This window comes from Aethalodelphis obliquidens, unplaced genomic scaffold (assembly GCF_003676395.1).
Source record: "Aethalodelphis obliquidens isolate GAN/ISIS:26980383/991018 unplaced genomic scaffold, ASM367639v1 scaffold53, whole genome shotgun sequence".
NCBI classification, from domain to species: Eukaryota; Metazoa; Chordata; class Mammalia; order Artiodactyla; family Delphinidae; genus Aethalodelphis; species Aethalodelphis obliquidens.
This window is the reverse complement of record NW_020837997.1, coordinates 11,071,225-11,090,818: the sequence shown is the minus strand read 5'-3', so window position 1 is coordinate 11,090,818 and position 19,594 is coordinate 11,071,225. Positions and strand designations below refer to the sequence as shown.

Below are 19,594 nucleotides of genomic sequence, written 5' to 3'. Positions count from 1 at the left end.
TCCGGCCTCACTTTCCTTCTGCCTCCCTGATGATGGGGGAGAGGGGGGTCGCCCGGGCCCTGGGTCCCCACTCCAGGCTGAGCCCGTGATCCCGGGATGAAGACAGCCCCTCACGCTCAGTGCCTTTGGAAAAGTTCCACGGGACCTCGTGGCCTGGCCCGCGGTAGAGGCTCAAACAAGGTTCGCCCCCTTCTCCCGTCCCCCGTCTGGGCCCGAACACCCACTCCCTTTCTTAAGTGGCCTTGGGAAGGGTCTTGCGGGGATAGACAGATGGGCTGGGGACAGACGGATCGCGGCACGTGGGAGTTACGCCTGGGCCTGGGGCGTGGGAGGGTGGTGCTCTGGCCACCGCCACCATCGGTCCGCAAAGAGCTCCGGCTGCGGGGAAGCCGCCAGGCGGGGGAGAAGGGGCTCCCGGAGGTTCCTGGAGAACAGGCTTTCCTACCATCTCCCCCGCCGCCTCCACCACTGTGGTCCCATTGCGCAGGCGCGAGGAAGACGCGCAGAGAAGGGGGTCGATCGCTCCGAGTCACACAGCCCCGCCGGTGCAAAGTCTGATCTCGGGATGCAGGTGACGCTGGATGGGTCTAGGGCCTGGGGTGACTTGGACTTGGGGGCCCTGTCCCGCACTGCATCTCCCGCCCACCCGGGCGACCCATTCCCGGGAAAGCTAGGGCGCCGCGGGCCCCGGCTGTGGGCAGAGCACGCTCCCTGCCGGCCACGTCAGGAATCGACGCAGCTACGAACCCCAAGACCTTCGATGGAGCCCCCCACTCCGAATAGAGCACCCACCCAGCTCCCCGCTCCCCGGCCGAAACTGACCCCTGACAGAGCTCCCGACGCTGCGCTCAGCCCCAGCTCTGAGCTAAGCTCCAGACCCCGAGCCCCTGGTCTCAGGCTAAGCACCCAATTCCAAGTTGAGCCTCCGACCCTGGATAGAGCCCCTGGTCTGTTTTTCAGACCCCTGCACCCTAGCGAGACCCCCAAGGATGTCCAACCACCTAGAGGAGCCGTACACATTGCTCCCGACTCAGAATGTTACAGGTTCTAATCCCATCTCTTCCACGACCTGGCTGAGTGGCCTCAGACTGGTCAGTTGCTTCCTCTGAGCCTCACTTTCGTCATCTGTGAAATGGGACGCTTGTACCCCATCGCAGGGTTGCTGTGAGAATTTGGTGAGTTAATGTACGTAAAGTGCTAACAGTCACTGGCACGTAGTAGGCGACCAGTAAATCTTAACTACAGTATTGTTATTATTATTACCAGATGTGCTGCTAGGCACTTTAAAAGAAAAACAGCTTTGGAACTTCCCTGGTGGTCCAGTGGTTAAGAATCCGCCTTCCAATGCAGGGGACTCGGACTTGATCCCTGATCGGGGAACTAAGATCCCACATGCCGCGGGGCAACTAAGCCCACTCGCCACAACTACTGAGCCCGTGCGCTCTAGAGCCCACGCGCCACAACTAGAGAGAAGCCCGCAAGCCACAGCAAAAGATCCTGCATGCCGCAACTAAGACCCGACGCAGCCAAATAAATATTAGTTAAAAAATAAAAGAAGGGCTTCCCTGGTGGCGCAGTGGTTAAGAATCCGCCTGCCAGTGCAGGGGACACGGGTTTAAGCCCTGGTCTGGGAAGATCCCACATGCCGCGGAGCAACTAACCCTGTGCGCCACAACTACTGAGCCTGCGCTCTAGAGCCGGCGAGCCACAACTACTGAAGCCTGCAGCCTAGAGCCTGTGGAACAAGAGAAGCCACCGCAATGAGAAGCCCGCGCACAGCAACAAAGACTAGCCCCCGCTCGCTGCAAGTAGAGAATGTCCGCGGGCAGCAACGAAGACCCAACGCAGCCAAAAATAAATAAATAAAATAAATTTATAAAAACAAAAGTTCTAAAAGAAAATAAAAGAAAAACAGCTTCATCAAAACATAATTTATATACCATACAATTCACCCACTTAAAGCATACAATTCAGTGGTTCGATATGCTACATTATTCATTTTCTAAAATTATGGTAAATATATAATAAAATTTACCATTGTAACCATTTTAAGTGTACAGTTCAGCGGCATTAAGTGCATTCACAATGTTGTACAACCATCACCGCCATCCATCTCCAGAACTTTTCCATCAACCCCAACACAAACTCTGTCCCCATTAAACACTAACTCTCCATTCCTGTCGCCTCCTCCCCCAGCCTCTGGTCACCTCTATTGTACTTTCTGTCTGTGGATTCGTGCATTCGAGGTCCCTCATATAAGTATATCACACAATATTTATCATCTTATGATTGGCATCTTAAACCTATATTTTCAAGGTTCATCCATGTTATAGCATGAATCACTTCCTTCCTTTTTATGGCTGAATTATATTCCACTGTATGGATGGATCACATTTTGTTTACCCATTCCTCTGTTGATGGACATTTGGATTGTTTCCATCTTTTGGCTATTGTGAATCAGGCTGCTATCAACACTGTTGTACAAATACCTCTCTGAGTCCCTGCTTTCAACTCTTTTGGGTATACATCTAGGAGTGGAATTGCTGGATCATATGGTAATTCTACGTTTAGTTTTTTTGAGGAACAACCAAGCTATTTTCCACAGAAGCAGCACCATTTTGCATTCCCACCAACAAAGTACGAAGGTTCTAATTTCTTCACATCCTCCTGGACACTTCTTATTAGTTCTTTTATTTTTCTCATTTTTATTTTTACTTTTTTTGGCTTGTGGGATCTTAGTTCCTCAACCAGGGATTGAACCTGCACCCTCGGCAGTGAAAGTGTAGAGTTCTAACCACTGGACCACCAGGGAACTCCCCTTATCCATTATTATTTGTGGACCTGTAGGTTTTATTATTCCCATGTCACAGTGCATAGAAATTACAGACCCCAAATGCCAATCCATAATGCCCCGGATGAGAAACCCTGAACTCAGGAGAGGGTAGTACCTGGCTGTGGATGGGAGGAGGTGGGACAAACATTCCTGGGTTTGAATCCTGGCCCTGCCACTTGTGCCTGCATGTCCTCAAGGCAAGTCACTTCCACTCTCTGGGCCTCAGTACCCTGTCCAAAAAGAAAAAGGGGGGGATGAGATAAAGAGACATTTCATTTATTTTTGCCTCATGAGGTCTGTGCCAGGGTTCTGTATCCCCCACATGCAGGGCAGGACTCGACATACATTGGTTGTCCAGACTGCTCTGGCCCCCCTGGTCCTACAGCCGCAACTGGGACCCAGGGTTGGGGATGCAGGGAGGAAATGGAGCAGCAGGGGAGCTGGGAGCTGCTACTGGGCCCGGTTCCCAGGACTCACAGCTGCATCCTCCGGGAGCCCCAGCTGTCCCCACTGCCCCACCCGCTAGCGGCCTGGAGGCTCTTGCGTATCTCGCTGGCTTATTCCCACGGACACCGAGGCTGGATCTGGGAAGTCCCCTAGTGGGGTCTCCAGGGTCCGTCCACGTAGCAACTGCCACAAACCTCACCCGCAACCCAGAAAGATTTATCTTCAACCTTGGGTCAGATTCAGCCCGTCTGGGAGGTATAGCAATCTACATGTTTAAGGGGCTCCCAGGTCCTTCTGCTGTAAAGTGTTCTCTGGGGCCGTACTTTAAACGGAGTCCCAGGGGTAGAAAGGGGCCTTCCCAGAGCCACGCGGTTGTTCTGTTTTTCTTTTTGGCTCTCTTTCTCTCCCCGGCCCCCATCTCTCTCTGTTTTTTGACTCTAATTCTCCTTCCTCTCATTTCTTGTACGGGGCCCGGGGTTGGGCTCTCCCCCAGCATCCGGCCCCTTTCGCGATTCCGGAGGAATCTCCCAGAGCTGCCTGGCCCCGCCCCAGGTTCCCCCCCCACCCCCCCGCGGAGACCAGCTCCCATTGGACTCTTCGTACACCGCCCGCGCTGCCATTGGCTGAGCCTACGTCCTCGCCCGCCCCTACCCCCCCCTCGGTCCCTGAAGGTCCTTTGCGCGCGGGCGGGGGCGGGGGGCGGGGCCGCTCAGAGGGGCGGGGCAGTTGGGGGCGGGGTCGAGCTTCCTGCCCCGCCCCGCTGGGTCCCAGTCCTCAGACACGAGTCTCGCGGCCACAGCAAAGCCCCCTCGGAGGCGGCCGGACCGAGCCCTGACCGTCGGACCGACGACGGAGTCCCAGAGAGCAGGTGAGCTAGCGGTGCCGGGGCGCCCCCCAATCTCGGGGGCCACCTGGCCTCTCTGTTTCTCTCGCCCCCTATGTCCCTGACCCCCCTTATGTCTGTTTCCCTCTCCCTCTCCGTTTCTCCCTTTCACTGTCTTCCTGTCACTCTCTTGATGTGTGGGTTACGGGGAGGCATCCTGGGTCTGAACTGCCCACCCTGGCTTGGGGTGGTGCTCTGGGACCAGCACCCCCCTCCCCCCAACAAGAGGACTCTGATGGACTCTGCCCCCTTTCACAGTGCAGGGCACCAGGTGCCAGGGCCAGATTCCAGAGCTAGGAGGGCATTCTAGGTGGTGGGCAGCCAGGCCAAAGGCGTGGAGGTGGGAATGAGTGAGACTTCTGGCTGGTCCAGGCAGCAGAGACAGTCAGAGCCAGGCCCACCCAGACTGGCCACCTGGGAGCTCCCCAGTGTTCTGAAGCCTTGGCCTCAGTTTTGCCAGCTGTGAATTGGGACCTTCGTCGCTGAGGTGACTGGCAGTTGACCTGACCCAGATCTGCATGCATCACTACCTCCTCTCTCCTGGGGGGCTCTCCTGGAGGAGGAGCAACCCCAGCTGTAAACAGGCCTCTGAGGTTACTTCCTGAGCAGGTCTGAGCCCAGCTGGGGGAGGTGAACGCCCTGGGTGGGGGGTGCCATAGCAGGGTGAGGGCAGTTCAGCCCAGTGGTTGGGTTGGTTCAGCCCAAGCTCAGACCTTGGAATCAGACAAACCTGGGTTCCCGCTCTGCCACTCATCACTGGTACCTTGAACGAGTGATTCAATTCTCCAAGCCTCAATTTCCTGTCTGAGGGTCATAACTCCCTGGGGGTGAGGGCAGCTTCCAGAATTAAATGCAGGAATGTGGGCCCTGCAAGTCTCTACCTGGCCTCCACCTCCTCCCTCTCTCCCCCTCACTCACTCTGCTCCAGCCACACAGCCTCCACATTCCACCAACACGCCAGGCACCATCCTGCCTCAGGGCCTTTGCACGGGCTATTCCCTGTACCTCCATGACAGGTGCACAGGCGCCAACTTTAAAACATAACAAGTTGCCTAGATGGGCTGGGCCAAGGGACTGCCAGGCCAGGGCTGGGCGGCTGGGTGGCTGGGAGGGGCAGAGGAGGAGCCGGCCCAGCGACGCTGTACCTATGGAAACCGGAACAAAGAACTGTCGCCCCAGCCACACGAACACCTGGGCTGAGCTTCTCCCACTTGGCAGGCTTGGTGGCCTGGGACGCAGGTGGTGGGTGAGTGCCCAGACCTCTTGGAGGGGGGCGAGTCAGGCGCTCACACCCCACTCTGATGGGGGGCAGGGGTCCCTAAGTGAAGAAACCAGTCAGGCAGGTGCAGATTGGAGGCTCTGTCGTATCCCCTTCTGCTGTGTGGCCTTGGGCAGGTCAGGTGCCCCCTGAGCCTCAGTTTCCTCATCTGAGGCCTGGGGAGGGGAGGGGCCTTTTGGTTCCTTGGTGATCTGATGTGATGGGTTCAGGAGGTCTTAGTGTCCCTGTCTGTCAAATGGGGCCACCAGAGGGTGCCTAGGACAAAACTCCATCTGTTGTCATGGAAACAGCCCCAGAGGCGGATGCTGAAGAAACGACACATGCTTGTTCAGGTTCAGCCCCAGGTGTTACAGACTGAGATGGGGACCTAGAGACAGGCAGGACTTGGCCCAGTTACAGAGAACTTGGGCTTTTACCCCAGAATCCCCCACATACACCCCTCCATGAGACAACTTCCCCTGGAATCCCACCACCTGAGGGATTCACAGAGGCACCTCTGGCCCAAGAGTACTTGGGATCTTCTAAGGCCCCGTCTTCCAGGCCTCACTTTTCCCTTCTGTCCAATGGGGCAGTGGAGGTTGGGGAGTGTCCACAGTGGGGGAGCCCCTTCCAGAAGCGTTCGTGCTGTGCTGCTGTGTGACCTTGGGCTATCTGTTTTTCTCGGGGCCTCAGTTTCCCTGGCTGGACAATGGGGCCCTTGGACGAGATATCTGACTCTGTGCCCCTCTAGTGCTGGGAGGTCATCTATTCATTCAACAACTGGTTCTGAGCCCCTACTCTAAGCCAAGCCTGGTGCAGGGCGCCAAGGACCTGGCAATGACCAAGGCCCGTCTGGTGTCCCCACCCCCCACTCAGTTCACAGACTGGGGTTGGGAGAGATGGACATTCATCCAGAAAAGTCATTAGGGTTAGCTGTAATTGCATGAAGGAGTGGAGAGACAGATTGATGGGGAAATTAGTTTAGATGGGGGAATCTGGGAGGGCCTCCTGAGGAGGTGACATTTGAGCTGAAGCTCAATGGCAAGAAAGAAATAGCCACATGGAGACCTGGGGGAAAGAGCAATCCAGGCAGAGGGCACAGGTCGTGCAAAGGCCCTGGGGCAGCACCATGCCTGGTGTGTTGGAGGAACAGCCAGGAGACCCGTGTGGATGGAGCAGAGTGAGCGAGGGGGAGAGAGGGAGGAGGGGAGGGCAGGGAAGGAACGGGGCAGGTCGTGCAGGGTCTTGTGAGCCATGGGGAGACTTGGGCTTTTACCCCCAGGGAGGAGGGATCCCTGAAGGGCTGTGGGCAGAAGAGGGGGAGGATCTGACTCGGGTGCTCACTGGCGCCCTCTGGCGGCTGCTACGGAGAGGACAGACTGTAGGGTGCGAGGGCAGGAGCCAGGGGACCAAGATGGAGGCTGTGGGCGGTGCGAAGTGGGTGGAACCCGGACTCATGTAGGGGCTGCATCCACATTCCTGCCAGGTGACCCTCCAGCCTCCTCCACTTGCTGTTAAAAATCTTTTACTTGGGAATTCCCTGGCGGTCCAGTGGTTAGGATTCCATGCTTTCACTGCTGTGGGCCTGGGTTTGATCCCTGGTTGGGGAAGATCCTGCAAGGCGCGCAGCGCGGCCAAAAAAAAAAAAAAACTTTTACTCAGCTTGAGCCTCAGCCTGTCCTGTCTTTCTCTGTAGAGGGGTGGGATATGGTCTCCCAACATTCACTTTTGCCCACTGGTGTCCCCCACCCCCACCCCATCCCAGCTCTTTCTTCAGTGGAGATCTGACCACAGTTGAAAGTGTCCCAACTCCCACCGCAGCCTGGCAGGGAGCCAGACCCTGCCCATCCTTGGGGTGGCCCCCGAGGGCTCTGGGGAACCCGGTTTGAAAACCACTGGTATCTGCCCCCCCACCTGAGAAAAGTAGGTCCCCCCTTTTGCCATATCAAAATGGGCACCGACTGTGAGGTCTGAGTGATGGTTGATAAAGGGCTGGAAGCAGTGGGTGCCCTCATGCTGGCAGAGGGTAATAGTGTGGGGGCATTTGCCACGGTGGGCGGAGATCTGGAGCCCCTGAGGCCACCCTGGGATGCTGCAGCAGGGGCTGAGGGAGGAGGCCCCGCTGAGGGGGCCCATCAATTATTGACGCCCTTTGTTGTGACATAAAGAATTCATGTGGAGGGCGGGCTGCTCCGTGGACCAGTGGCATGCTGAAGCCAGCATCCACCCTCCCCACCCCCGCTCACGAGGGCCACTTGCTGTATTGCCAGGAATTTCGCAACCCTGTTGTTAACATCACCATTATTAAAAAGGACAGACTATCAATAAAACTGGAAGAAAAATAAATTTTAAAAAATGACATACTATGAACTTACAGTCAAATACATTATATTTAAAACAAAAGTATGTATGGGGATTCCCTGGCGGTCTAGTGGTTAGGACTCGGCGCTTTCACTGCCGAGGGTGCAGGTTCAATCCCTGGTCTGGGAACTAAGATCCCACAAGCCACTTGGCAGGGCCAAAAAAAAAAAAAAAAAGAAAACTCAAAGATATGGAATATTATTCAGCCATAAAAAGGAGTGAAGCCCTGGGACTCCCCTGGTGGTACAGTGGTTAAGAATCCGCCTGCCAATCCAGGGGACACGGCTTCAAGCGCTGGTCGGGGAAGATCCCACATGCCGTGAGGCAACCAAGCCCCATGAGCCACAACTACTGAGGCCCGCGCGCCTAGAGCCCGTGCTCCACAACAAAGAGAAGCCACTGCAACGAGAAGCCCGCGCACCGCAACGAAGAGTAGCCCCCGCTTGCCGCAACTAGAGAAAGCCTGCGCGCAGCAACGAAGACCCAACGCAGCCAAAAATAAAATTAATTAATTAAAAAAAAAGAAAAACCCTTTAAAAAAAAAACAGGAGCCCTGAGCCTTGAAAACATGACACTCAGTGAGAGAAGCCAGACTCATAAGACCACATAGTGGGTGATTCTTTTTATAAGAAAAACAGGCAAATCCATAGAGGCAGAAAGTAAATTAGTGGCTGCCAGAGGGCTGGGGGAGGGGGATGGGGAGTGACTGCTATTGGGGAGGGGGTTTCTTTTCGGAGTGGTGAGAATGTTCCGGAATTAAATAGTTGTGATGGTTACCCAGCTCTGTGAATATATAAAAACACTGAATTGTACACTTTAAAGGGTGAATTTTATGGTATGTGACATATACTTCAGCACAACTTATAAAAAAGCAAAGGTCAAAAATCCTAATTTCTAATTATTTTACTGCACTTTGCAAGGATCTGTGCTCTTGAGGTTATTTTCGTCTAGTGTATCTGTTTGGTGGAGACGGTGAGCAGTTCTTCCCAACTCCATGTTCAAGTTGGAAGCTTGAAATTGGCTGTGGTGAGAGAATTTACACCATGGAAATTGGCAAATGCTACAAATCAGGGTTTGATATATTGTTCTGTCATCATGTAACCCGGAGGTTGGCCAACCTTTTTTTAAAATTTATTTATTTATTTATTTATTTTTGGCTGGGTTGGGTCTTCGTTGCTGTGTGCGGGCTTTCTCTATTTGCAGTGAGTGGGGGTTACTCTTCCTTGCGGTGCATGGGCTTCTTATTGCAGTGGCTTCTCTTGTTGTGGAGCACGGGCTCTAGGCGCGCGGGCTTCAGTAGTTGTGGCACGCAGGCATCAGTAGTTGTGGCTCGCGGGCTCTAGAGCACAGGCTCTGTAGTTGTGGCGCACAGGCTTAGTTGCTCCGTGGCATGTGGGTTCTTCCCGGACCAGGGCTCGAACCTGTGTCCCCTGCATTGGCAGGTGGATTCTTAACCACTGCGCCACCAGGGAAGTACCCAAGCTTTTTCCATAAAGGGTCAGATAGTAAATATTTTTGGCTTTGCCAGCTTTTCTGCCTCTGTTGCCTCTCTTCAAGGCTGCGTTCCAATAGGACATGAATGGGCGTGGCATGTGCCAATAAAACTTTATTTATTTACAAAAACAGGCAGCAGGCCAGAATTTGCCGCCCTTGGTCTAACTACAGGAAATATCAATAATGAAAATTAAATTTTAAAGGGTGGCATGTCTCTAGCTGCTTCCTTGCGAACAGCACAAAAGCACTGAGGGAATATTCTCTCACCATTCGAAAACTGCCATCGGATTCGGCAAAGAAGTCGCTCACTTGGCTGATAAGTGAGTAAAATCTGAATTCTCCTTGTTCGTATGAAAGAGACCATCCAGCGACATCAGTGTCAGACTGCTCTCCTTTCTCCGTAGCAAGTATAGATTGGCTACTGGTACCAGTTTGGCAAAACTCACCAAGAACACATAGTGAGCCTCGGTTGGGTGTGAAATTCACCCGTGCAAAATCCTTTCTTACGTCTGTAAGTTGCATGGGGCACATCCTTTATGTCAGGAACATTTATGGTAAACATATGTATGTACCTACATGCCTACATTTATTTTTCCTGGAAAGCTGGTGGCTAAGAATTCTCCAGCGCTTAGTGAATGGGGTGGGACGCAGCATTCACGGTGCACCCGGGGGGCACTGGGGACCCTGGGAAGCAGGATCTTCTGCCCTGTGGAATCCCCATCACCCCCACACCTAGCATCCAGGACTGGGAATCTGTGGGTTGAGGGGCCACCCCGGCGCACCTGTGACCTGGGTTGGATGGGGGGCCATGGGAGGAGTCTCCCCACCTGGGCCTCCCAGCTGGCAGGGCCTGGCAGAGGCCCTGAGACTGGACCATGCCTAGCATGTTGCAGGGACAGCAAGAGGAGAGATGAAGGAGGGGAGGTCATTGATGTGGGGAGCGGGAAGGTTGGCCCTGCTCCAGAGTTTGGGGACAGAAGGGATTGGGAGGAACGAGGTCCACTGGGGCCAGTGCCGTCCACTGCCGTGTGCCCTTCCCCTTGGGGGAGGCTCACATTCAGTCCTGCTTCCACCCCACCCTCCCTCCAAGCCCACCTTTGCCTGTGTGGGGAAAGGATGCTGTCAAGTCTAGAGCAACCCGAGGCTCCACCGTCTGTGGCCAGTTTGGGAGCTGGAGTGTCCAAAATGGGGACAGGAACAAAGGTCAGAGTCAAAAAGACAAAGTGGGGTTGGCAGAGGGTGAAAGTCTGAGCGTGGACAGAGGGCTGAGGTTCCAGAAAGAATGTGGGGTGCAGGGCAGCAATCAGCAGAGACAGGGACTCAGTGACTAGACACCCATTTCACAGATGGGAAAGTGCCTCCAGGGGCTGGGGCTTGTCTGAGGTCATGGAGGGGAGACCTCAGAGCTGTGGGAGGGCCTGGACAGTGGCCTCCTCGGGGGCTGTGGACCAGCCTCCGGTCTCCTCCCTGGCACTGTCCTGCCCCAGGGCCTTTGCACCAGCCATTCCCTCTGCCTGGCTCACCCTCCCCCAGACCCTGTCCTTCCAGTCCCAGCTCCAGGGGCTCCACCTTGGAGGGGCCCTCCTGACCACCCAGCCTAGGTCACCTGCCGTCCCTGGCTGTCACTGCCCCCCATCCCCGGGGGGATGTCACTCCCCCCATCCCCCTGAAATTATCCTGTTTATTTCCACATTCCACATCCACATTCCACATTCCACATTCACTGCTTCCTGGTGCCTCCCCCTTCCATCAGGGGCAACACCTCTTAGGGGGCCGTTTTGGAAATTCAGAGGGCTTTTTTTTCCCCTCCCACTTATGATAACAACAGGATATGCTAGCATTTGGGGGGCAGGGACCAAGGCACTAGGCGTCTGGCCATGCTCAGGGCAGCCCCTGGCCCTCAACTTCCTAATGTCCTGCCAGAAACCGATGACTAGGGGTTTCAATATTCAGTGAATTTTCCTGAAATGCAACTCCTGGGTAAATCAAGGGAAGATGGAGCTCTTTTTTGATAGAAATTTGTAGCTACGTGTTCCCTGCGATGCCCTGTATGGGGCAAACCTCTGACAGATGCACTCCATCATTGAGTGCAGTGGGCCTGAGCTTTTAAGGAGGAAAAAAAATTTTTAATACTTCTTTGTGTATTTATTTGGCTGTACCAGGTCTTAGTTGAGGCCCACGGGATCTTCATTGCTGCATGTGGGATCTTTAGTTGCGGTATGTGGGATCTAGTTCCCTGGCCAGGGATCGAACCTGGGCCCCCTGCATTGGGAGTGCGGAGTCCCAACCACTGGACCACTGGGGAAGTCCCAGGAAAATTCTTTTTTAATCAAACATGTATTGAGCATGTACCATGTGCCTGGCTAGGTGGAAGTGATTTGCAAATCTCCACTTGTGTAATACTTTTCTTTTTTTTTTTTTAATTAATTAATTAATTTTTGGCTGCATTGTGTCTTCGTTGCTGCGTGCGGGCTTTCTCTAGTTTCGGCGAGTGGGGGCTTCTCTTGTTGCGGAGCACGGGCTCTAGGTCCATGGGCTTCAGTAGTTGTGGCTCACGGGCTCACTAGTTGTGGCACATGGGCTTAGTTGCTCCGCAGCACGTGGGATCTTCCCGGACCAGGGCTGAACCCGTGTCCCCTGCATTGGCAGGCAGATTCATAGCCGCTGCGCCACCAGGGAAGTCCCTGTAATCCTTTTATTTCTGTTTGTATTACTGCTTGGGCCAAATCGTGATTTTTAAATTTTTTTTTTTTTTTGGCCGTGCTGAGCAGCATGTGGGATCTTAGTTCCCCGACCAGGGATCCAACCCGCACCCCCTGCAGTGGAAGCGGGGAGTCTTAACCAGTGGACTGTCAGGGAAGTCCCAATTTATTTAACGTTTTTAAAATGAGGCATAGGGCTTCCCTGGTGGCGCAGTGGTTGACAGTCCGCCTGCCGATGCAGGGGACACGGGTTCGTGCCCCGGTCCGGGGATATCCCACGTGCCGAAGAGCAGCTGGGCCCATGAGCCATGGCCACTGAGCCTGCGCATCTGGAGCCTGTGCTCCGCAACGGGAGAGGCCACAACAGTGAGGGCCAGCGTACCGCAAAAAAAAAAAAAAAAAAAAAAGGCATAAAATAGAGTAAGGGGCACAAAGGTATAAACTATATACGCTTGATATGTATACAGTAAGTGTTCAGCTTGATGACACAGAATTCACATATTGTAAAATTCACTATTTTAAAGTGCTCACATTCCAGAACATTCTGCCACCCCCAAAAGAAATCCCATCCCATTAGCAGTCACTCTCCATTCTCTGCTCCCCAGCCCCTGGAAACCACTAATTCACTTTCTGTCTGTGTGAATTTGCCTGTTCTGGACGGTTCCCATCAATGGAATCACACACAGTGGGTCCTTCTGTGTCTGGCTTCTCTCACTGAGCATCGTGTTCTCAGGGTCCATCCATGTTATAGTGAGTGTCGGTGCTTCACTCATTTTTATGATTGAATAACATCCCAGTGTGTGGATGGGCCACAATTGGTTTGTCCATTTATCTGCTGGCGGGCATTTGGGTTGTTTCCACTTTTTGGTTATTACGCATCATGCTGCTATGCCCACGTGTGTATACGTTTTTATGTGTACGTATGTTTTCATCTCTTTGGGGTAGGTACTTAGGAGTATAACTGCTGGGTCATGTGGTAACTCTGTGTTTGAGGAACTGCCAAAAAACTGTTTTCCACGGTGGCTGCACCATTTTATATTCCTACCAGCCGTGGGTGAGGGGCTCCAGTTTCTCCCATCCTTGCCAGCCCTTTTGTCTGTCTTTTTGAAACGGCCATCCTAGTGGTGCTGAGGTGATGTATCATGATGATTTTGACTTGTTTTCCTAGTAGCCAGTGATGTTGAGCATCTTTTCACTTGCTTATTGGCCATTTATATATCTTCCTTGGAGAAATGTTAGATTTTTAAAAAATCAAGATATAACTCACATACCATAAAAGTTACCCTTTGAAAGTTTACAGTTTTCTGGGTTTTAGTGTATTCACATTTCTTTGTAACCATCCAACTCGATGACTTTTTACATTGTGTAGACCCAGATGGAGACACAGAACATGAAACATTCCGGGGACTTCCCTGGTGGTCCAGTGGTTAAGAATCTGCGCTTCCACTGACAGGGGGCGTGGGTTTGAAAAACAATTTTTTTTTTAATTAAAAAATTAGGGACTTCCCTGGTGGTCCAATGCCGATCCCTGGTCAGGGAGCTAAGATCCCACATGCCTCGCGGCCAAAAAACAAAACAGAAGCAATACTGTAACAAATTTAATAAAGACTTTAAAAATGGTCCACATGAAAAAAAAAATCTTTTAAAAAAATTTAAAAATTAAAAAAAAAAAAAAATCCAGAGCTCCTCCCTGTACAATCCCCCTCACCTTTGTCACCACATATTAATTTTATTTATTTATTTATTTATTTTGCGGTACGTGGGCCTCTCACTGCTGTGGCCTCCCCCGTCGCGGAGCACAGGCTCCAGACGCGCAGGCTCAGCGGCCACGGCTCACGGGCCCAGCCGCTCCGCGGCATGTGGGATCTTCCCGGACCGGGGCACGAACCCGTGTCCCCTGCATCGGCAGGCGGACTCTCAACCGCTGCGCCACCAGGGAAGCCCTAATTTTATTTTTATACCAGCGGGTGGAGACAGATGGATTGTGGATTCCATTTCAGGGAAATGGGGGCACCCAAATTCTTTTGTAATAAGGAGGTGGCATGGTGTCTAGAAGGCTGGGGTCCCTTGGAAGGCAGGGACGGGATCTCTCTTGGTCACTGCTATGTCCCCAGTGCCTGGGACACAACTGGTGCTCCCTAAGTGCTCACTGAGCCACTGAATGAGTGTTCCAGTTGAGCCCTTGAAGCTTTATTGGGCTTTCCTGGCTGTGTCGATAGTGGGGTGATCTGGCATTTGGTGGGCAGGGGCCAGGGACACTGGCCGTCTGGCCGCTGAGCCCCTCCGCTGTCCCTGGGAAGGGCCTGCCCCAGAAAGCCTGCCCTGGTGCAGCCAGGCCCCTCCTGGCTTGTCTGCCCTTGGACTTGGATGAGCGCAGCTGGCAGGAAGGAAGGCTGGGGTTTATTTTGGTCCCCAGCATGCTCCCCCGGGAGAGCAGTCATCTCCCTGTCTGGCTGCTTGGATGGAGGCGTTTCTGGTAGAACAATGGGTCAGCGGCGGGGGGGTGGGAGTGGGGACCGCTGACCCATTGCAGCTGGGCTGGTCCAGGTGTCACAGGTCTGGGGACTGCCCCAAGGGGAGTAGGGGCAAGGAGTGTGGAGGCCAAGAGGGAAGGCTGCAGCTGCCCCCACCCCCCGCCCCTTTTCCTCTGTGCTTGGCAGGGTGGGTGTGGGGCAGTACTGCTGCTGAGGGCCCAGGCTCTTCCTGAAGCTGGTAAACAGGACAGGCTTCCCCTGTGAACCAACACGCCCGACCTCAGGACTTGCAGAGGGGAAGGTCAAGGCCCAGAGAGAGACAGAACCCTGCCTGGGGTCACACAGCAACCAAATAGGCAGAAAGACCTGGGCACCAGAGTCCTTGAGATCCAGGGAAAGGCCTTCTCCTCTCTGAGTCTCAATTTGTCCATCTGTAAACTGGGGAGCTGGACCCAGGGAGTTGGGAGTTCCCCCCCGCCCCCGGGTTCCAATGTTTGCAGACATCCTTTCCCTCATACATTCAACAAACACTTACTGGGTGTCTGCTGGGTACCAGGCCCTGGGTTAGGGTTAGGAGACATGGCGTGAACAAGAAAGATGCAGGGGAATTCCCTGGCAGTCCAGTGGTCAGCACTCTGTGCTTCCACTGCAGGGGCCAGAGGTTTGATCCCTGGTTGGGGAACTAAGATCCTGCATGACCTGTGACACGGCCAAAAAAAAAAAGATGCAGCCCCTACCCAAGCTGTCAGGCCGGGGAGATGGACACCGAAACCAAGGTACTCGGGGCCGTGATGGAGGATGCCCCGGGCACCATGGGAGCCAAGGGGGCACCTGGCCCAGCCTGGGGCATCCAGAAGTCTTCCAAGAGGAGGTGACAGTAACTCTGAGACTTGAATGAGTTTACGGGATAAGTGATGGGTGAGAGAGGGGTCTAGGTAGAGGGAATGGAATAGAACGTTCTAGAGAAACAGAGGTGAGAGGGCATCCTGGAAGCATAGTTATTCCTTGCTGCTGCTCTTTTTTTTCCCAGAGAACATCACAGAGAAATAGGTCTCTACATTCAGGGAGCTGAATGGCATAGAGCTTGAAGGTCAGAAGTCCAGGCAGTGGCGTCCAGCCTCTTGCCCGGGGAAAGCTCACAACCCGCGCGACACTCAGGTTGTTCACAAGCTTCTGCCCTAGGATGGAGGTAGTTCTCCCTCCTTACAGCCACCATCCTCCATTTTACTGATGGGGAAACTGAGGCACGGGGCAGTTATGTTGCTTGACCAAGAGTTTAGAGCCAGGAGCAGGCCCTAAATTTTGGGGCTGGTTTTGTCATGGGGGACAGCCCCACAAGACTCAGGGCAACTCGCAGGAGTCAGCTGGGGAAAGCAGAGAGCGTAGGGGTGCAGAGGTGGTGGGGGCAGGCAGTCCCTGTGTTGCTGTGTGGCCTTGGGGAAATGGCTCAGCCTCTCTGAGCCTGTGTAATTTCTTCTGCAACCCGGCAACCAGCCGAATACAACACCACGCTGAAGTGATGAAATAGGCACACGCCGCTGCTCAGGGCCTGCCATGCGGTGCTGAGTCACCCGCACCCCTGCTCTGCCCCAGCCTTTGTACAGGGTCTGGGGCTGCTGTGGGAGCAGGGAAGACTGGGTCATTCATCTCCAGGCCCGTCCCGACCTCTGTGGGCAGGGAGAGGGCGGCCGAGGCTTGGGACTTCTCCCGGGGTCTGAGCTCACACACAGATGGGCTTTGTCGGGGTTCCTGTGGCTGAGTGGGCACCCATGTGGCATTCCTGGTCTGGCTGGCCTGAGGCTGGGGTCGGGGTGGATTCCCACCAGAGCCTGGGGCAGCAGCGGGTCAGGGCTGGGGGTGGGTCTCAGGCTCCCTCATTCATTTGGAAGATGTTTCCGGAGCCTCCAAAAACACAGCAGTTAAGGAATCAGGTCCATTACCTCCCCCGTGGCCTGCGGTGAGGCAGACCACGGAAGAAGCAAAGCCAGCGGGGCAGAGCAGTGATGAGGGATGCCTGGGGTGCTCTGTGGCTCAGAGGAGGTGCCTCACTGTCAGTTTGGCTGTTCGAGGGTGGCTTCCTAGAGGAGGTGGTGTCCAGGCTGAGCTGAGGGATGAACCTGCGAGGGTGAGAGGCAGGGGCTTAGGGGCCAGGGCTTTTGGGGGATGTATATGTGTCCACCAGAGAAGAGGCAGGGGTTTGGGGGCCAAGGTGTTGGGGGATGTATAGGAGCTCACCAGGGAAGATGCAGGGGCTGGAATGAGGTGTGGGCTTTGGTCCTGAGAGCCATGAGGAGCTGCCAGCTGGTTCTTACAAGGAAAGGGCTAAGCCCAGATGTGCAGTGTAGGAAGAATTCTGGCGCTGCAGGAAGGAGGTGGTTGGAAGGGGAGCCTCCAGAGCCTGGGGGATCTGGAAGACTGCCATGCAGGAAGGACAAAAGGAGTCAGACATAAGGGACAGATAGAGGTCCAGGCTTCTGCGGTTGGAGGCCTGGTCACTGTTCCCAGAGAGCCAGCCTGCCATTCACCTTGGCCACCTCCCTGGCCCTTTCCTGGGTGGAAGCTGATGCAAGTCAATATTTCTGTATCAGAGGAATCAGCAGAGTGATGCGTTTCCAGAAACCCCACAAATGGCCCTGGGGAACCCCCACCCAGGTCACTGCCCCCCTGACTCATTCAGGGCCTGACTAAGGTCTCAGGATGTCCGTTGTAAACTCAAGGGGGTGAGGAGGCCAGGAGGATTGGTACCTAGGCTTCTCCACCCTGAACAGCCCAGGGGCTGGGCTGGGACCCTGTTTCATGGAGCTGCAGGATGAGGGGAATGATAAGCTGGACCCCTCCTGTGATAACTCACCTTGAGCCCCTTCTCAACTCAGAGCAAGGATACAGTGGGTTTGCAGGGCTGGTACCAGGGACCACAAGTAGTGGGATTCAGAAGGCCCTGCCCATTAATTTCCAAAATATACAAACAGCTCATACAACTCAATAACCAAAAAACAACCCAATCAAAAAATGGGCAGAAGACTAAATAGACATTTCTCCAAAGAAAACACAGAGATGGCCAACAGGTAACATGAAAAGATGCTCGTCATTGCTAATTATTAGAGAAACGCAAATCAAAACTACAATGAGGTATCACCTCACACTGGTCAGAATGGCCATCATTAAAAAGTCTACAAGTAACAAATGCTGGAGAGGGTGTGGAGAAAAGAGAACCCTCCTACACTATTAGTGGGAATGTAAATTGTTGCAGCCACTATGGAGAACAGTATAGAGCTTCCTCAAAAACTAAAAACAGTGTTGCCATATGATCTAGCAATCCCACTCCTGGGCATGTATCCAGACAAAACTCTAATTCGAAAAGATACATGCACCCCAATGTTCACAGCAGCACTATTCACAATAGCCAAGATATAGAAACAACCTAAATGTCCATCGACAGATGAATGGATAAATAAGATGTGGTATACATACACAGTGGAATATTACTCAGCCATGAAAAAGAATGAAATAATGCCATTTGCAGCAACATGGATGGACCTAGAGATTCTCATACTAAGGGGAGTAAGTCAAAAAGAAAGACAAATACCATATGATAAAACCTATATGTGGAATCTAAAATAGGACACAAATGAAGTTATCTACCAAACAGAAACAGACTCACAGACATAGAGAACAGACTTGTGTTTGCCAAGGGGGAGGGTGGGTAGGGGAAGGAAGGATTGGGAGTTTGGGATTAGCAGATGCAAATGAGTATATACAGAATGGACAAACAACAAGGAGGTCCTATGGTATAGCACAGGGAACTAGATTCAGTATCCTGTAATAAACCATAACAGAAGGCCCTGCCCAGATTTCAACATTACACATTAATTCCTTTGACTTTTTTTAGAAACAAATTCCCTTAGGGTCCCTTGGGTCATCATCTCTTCAGTGTGAATGCTATTTTTTAAACGAGCTTTTCCTAAAAATAGCTTTTGCTATTTTTTTTTCACAAGTTTCTGCCATTCTGTGCTCCTGCTACTTGGAATTTCCCTCCTCTAGGCCTTGGAGCATGGGGATCTTCCCGCCTGGGATGCCCTCCCCATTTTCTCACCTGTCTCTTCCTCCAGGAGGTCAGCCTTGGCCCTCTTGATCTGCTGGGGATCCTGTGCTATGTGGGCTCTTGCAGCTTCCCGGATGGTAGCACTTACTGTGTTCCCGGGGGCTCGCTGGTCGGCTCTGTACACCCAGTCCTGGCACACACAGTAGGTCTGTGGAATGGGCACGCAGGCTCCCCTGGAGATAGGCTGGTGGCGTGTGCCCATTTCCCGGATTGGGAAGACGGTGGTCGCCAACGTTAGCGGCCCGCCCAGGCAAGCCCCTGGCAGCCGGGCTGTGCGGGCTGACGGCGGGTCTGTGTCCCCACCCCCGCGCAGGGCGGATGGACACCTTCAGCACCAAGAGCCTGGCCCTCCAGGCCCAGAAGAAGCTCCTGAGCAAGATGGCATCCAGGGCGGTAGCGGCCGCGTTCATCGACGACACCAGCAGCGAGGTGCTGGACGAGCTGTACCGCGCCACCAAGGAGTTCACCCGCAGCCGCAAGGAGGCCCAGAAGGTGGTCAAGAACCTGGTCAAGGTGGCCGTGAAGCTGGGTGTCCTGCTGCGCAGCGGGCAGCTGGGCGGCGAGGAGCTGGCGCGGCTGCAGCGCTTCCGGCAGCAGGCCCGCCGCCTGGCCATGACCGCCGTCAGCTTCCACCAGGTGGACTTCACCTTCGACCGGCGCGTCCTGGCCGCCGCCCTGCTTGAGTGCCGGGACCTGCTGCACCAGGCGGCGGGCGCGCACCTGACCGCCAAGTCCCACGGCCGCATCAACCACGTGTTCGGCCACTTGGCTGACTGCGACTTCCTCGCCGCGCTCTACGGCCCGGCTGAGCCCTACCGCTCCCACCTGCGCAGGATCTGCGAGGGTCTCACCCGGCTGCTGGACGAGGAGAGCATATGACCTCCGACCTGACCTCCGACCTCCTCGTTCCGGCTTGCCGCTGGGGGCGGGGCTTGCGGGGGGTTTTTAACCTCTTTTCTCCCAGTCTGACTCTGGCCAAAACCACCCCGCCCAACACACACACACACACACACACACACACACACACACACACACACACA

The 19,594-nt window shown here is 54.0% G+C and overlaps 1 protein-coding gene across 1 annotated transcript; it reads left to right on the top strand.

Annotated features, from left to right (window-relative positions):
* Nucleotides 1-4,048: 4,048 nt before the first annotated feature.
* TIPE1 (TNF alpha induced protein 8 like 1) lies at nt 4,049-19,588 on the top strand. Its single transcript, XM_027085419.1, has 2 exons — nt 4,049-4,148; nt 18,868-19,588. Exon 2 carries the CDS (start codon nt 18,873-18,875, stop codon nt 19,431-19,433), a length of 561 nt encoding a protein of 186 aa, XP_026941220.1. The 5' UTR covers nt 4,049-4,148; nt 18,868-18,872; the 3' UTR covers nt 19,434-19,588.
* The last annotated feature ends 6 nt before the right edge of the window (nt 19,589-19,594 follow it).